The sequence below is a fragment of the Austrofundulus limnaeus genome, unplaced genomic scaffold (genome assembly GCF_001266775.1).
Source record: "Austrofundulus limnaeus strain Quisiro unplaced genomic scaffold, Austrofundulus_limnaeus-1.0 Scaffold7546, whole genome shotgun sequence".
NCBI classification, from domain to species: Eukaryota; Metazoa; Chordata; class Actinopteri; order Cyprinodontiformes; family Rivulidae; genus Austrofundulus; species Austrofundulus limnaeus.
In genome coordinates this window covers 1-857 of record NW_013959948.1, presented here as the reverse complement: position 1 = coordinate 857, position 857 = coordinate 1, and the positions used below count along the sequence as shown (strand labels likewise).

At 47.8% G+C, this 857-nt stretch overlaps 1 protein-coding gene across 1 annotated transcript; it reads right to left on the bottom strand.

Moving 5' to 3' along the window:
- Nucleotides 1-105: 105 nt before the first annotated feature.
- LOC106512499 (leucine rich adaptor protein 1) lies at nucleotides 106-703 on the bottom strand (the record flags this gene model as incomplete). The annotated part of the gene is given in 1 exon segment (XM_014001105.1): nucleotides 106-703. A coding segment is annotated over 1 exon segment (214 nt), but the record flags the coding sequence as incomplete, so codon positions are not given.
- Between the last annotated feature and the right edge of the window lie 154 nt (nucleotides 704-857).

Here is an 857-nt window from a genome sequence, read left to right as displayed (position 1 = left end):
TTAATTATTCAGAGCAACATTATCCAGAGGAAAGAAGAAAAAAAGCTGTCAGATTATCTGCCTGCATCACTGAAAGCTCCACACACACACATTACAGAGTTCTTACCATCTCCACCTTCAGTTTCCTAATCTTTTCATCCAAACTCTTCCTCCCCGTGTCCTTGCTGGTCTCGTGAGGGGCGGCCAGCTTGGAGTCCCCCCGGAGGGAGGACGCGTCTTCGCGCATCCACCTGAGCAAACCTTCCGGAGTCTTCCGGCCGATCTTCACCTCCAGGTCCTTCAGATCCGGGATGGTGTCGCTGACCGTGACTTCGTCCATCTTCAGCCCGTATATGTTCAGATCGAGGCGGTGTGTTTGATGCCTGTCAAACTGTGAGGCTCGCCTCCTCCGGGCTTGTCTGGCATCCTATGAAGCGACTCGTGCTGAGCTGGACTGCGCCACGAGAGAAGACACTTTGTAACAAACAGTTGTTTCCTCCGGATCGATACCTCATCGGTTATTAGTGATGAAACATATATAAACTAATGCTCACAATAATAATAATAAAAAAACAGTCCCTAATTAGTTGTTAATTTCCGGTTTGGTGACAGCTCCCGTGAGGCTGACGTGTTTGGATCTTTGGGGAACCTTTATCCCGAACCGAACTGCGCAAATTCCACCTGCATGATGACAGCAACGACCAGCAGCAGCCGCAGAGTGGGAGACCAGACCCGAAAACCGTCAAGTCTAACTAATTAACACGGCACAACTTCCGGGAACACTTCCAAAATAAAAGTTGCGGGAAGGAAATTTTTTAAATGGCATGCACTTTCAAAATAAAACAAACAAACGTAAAGAAAGCACCTCACGATTGACA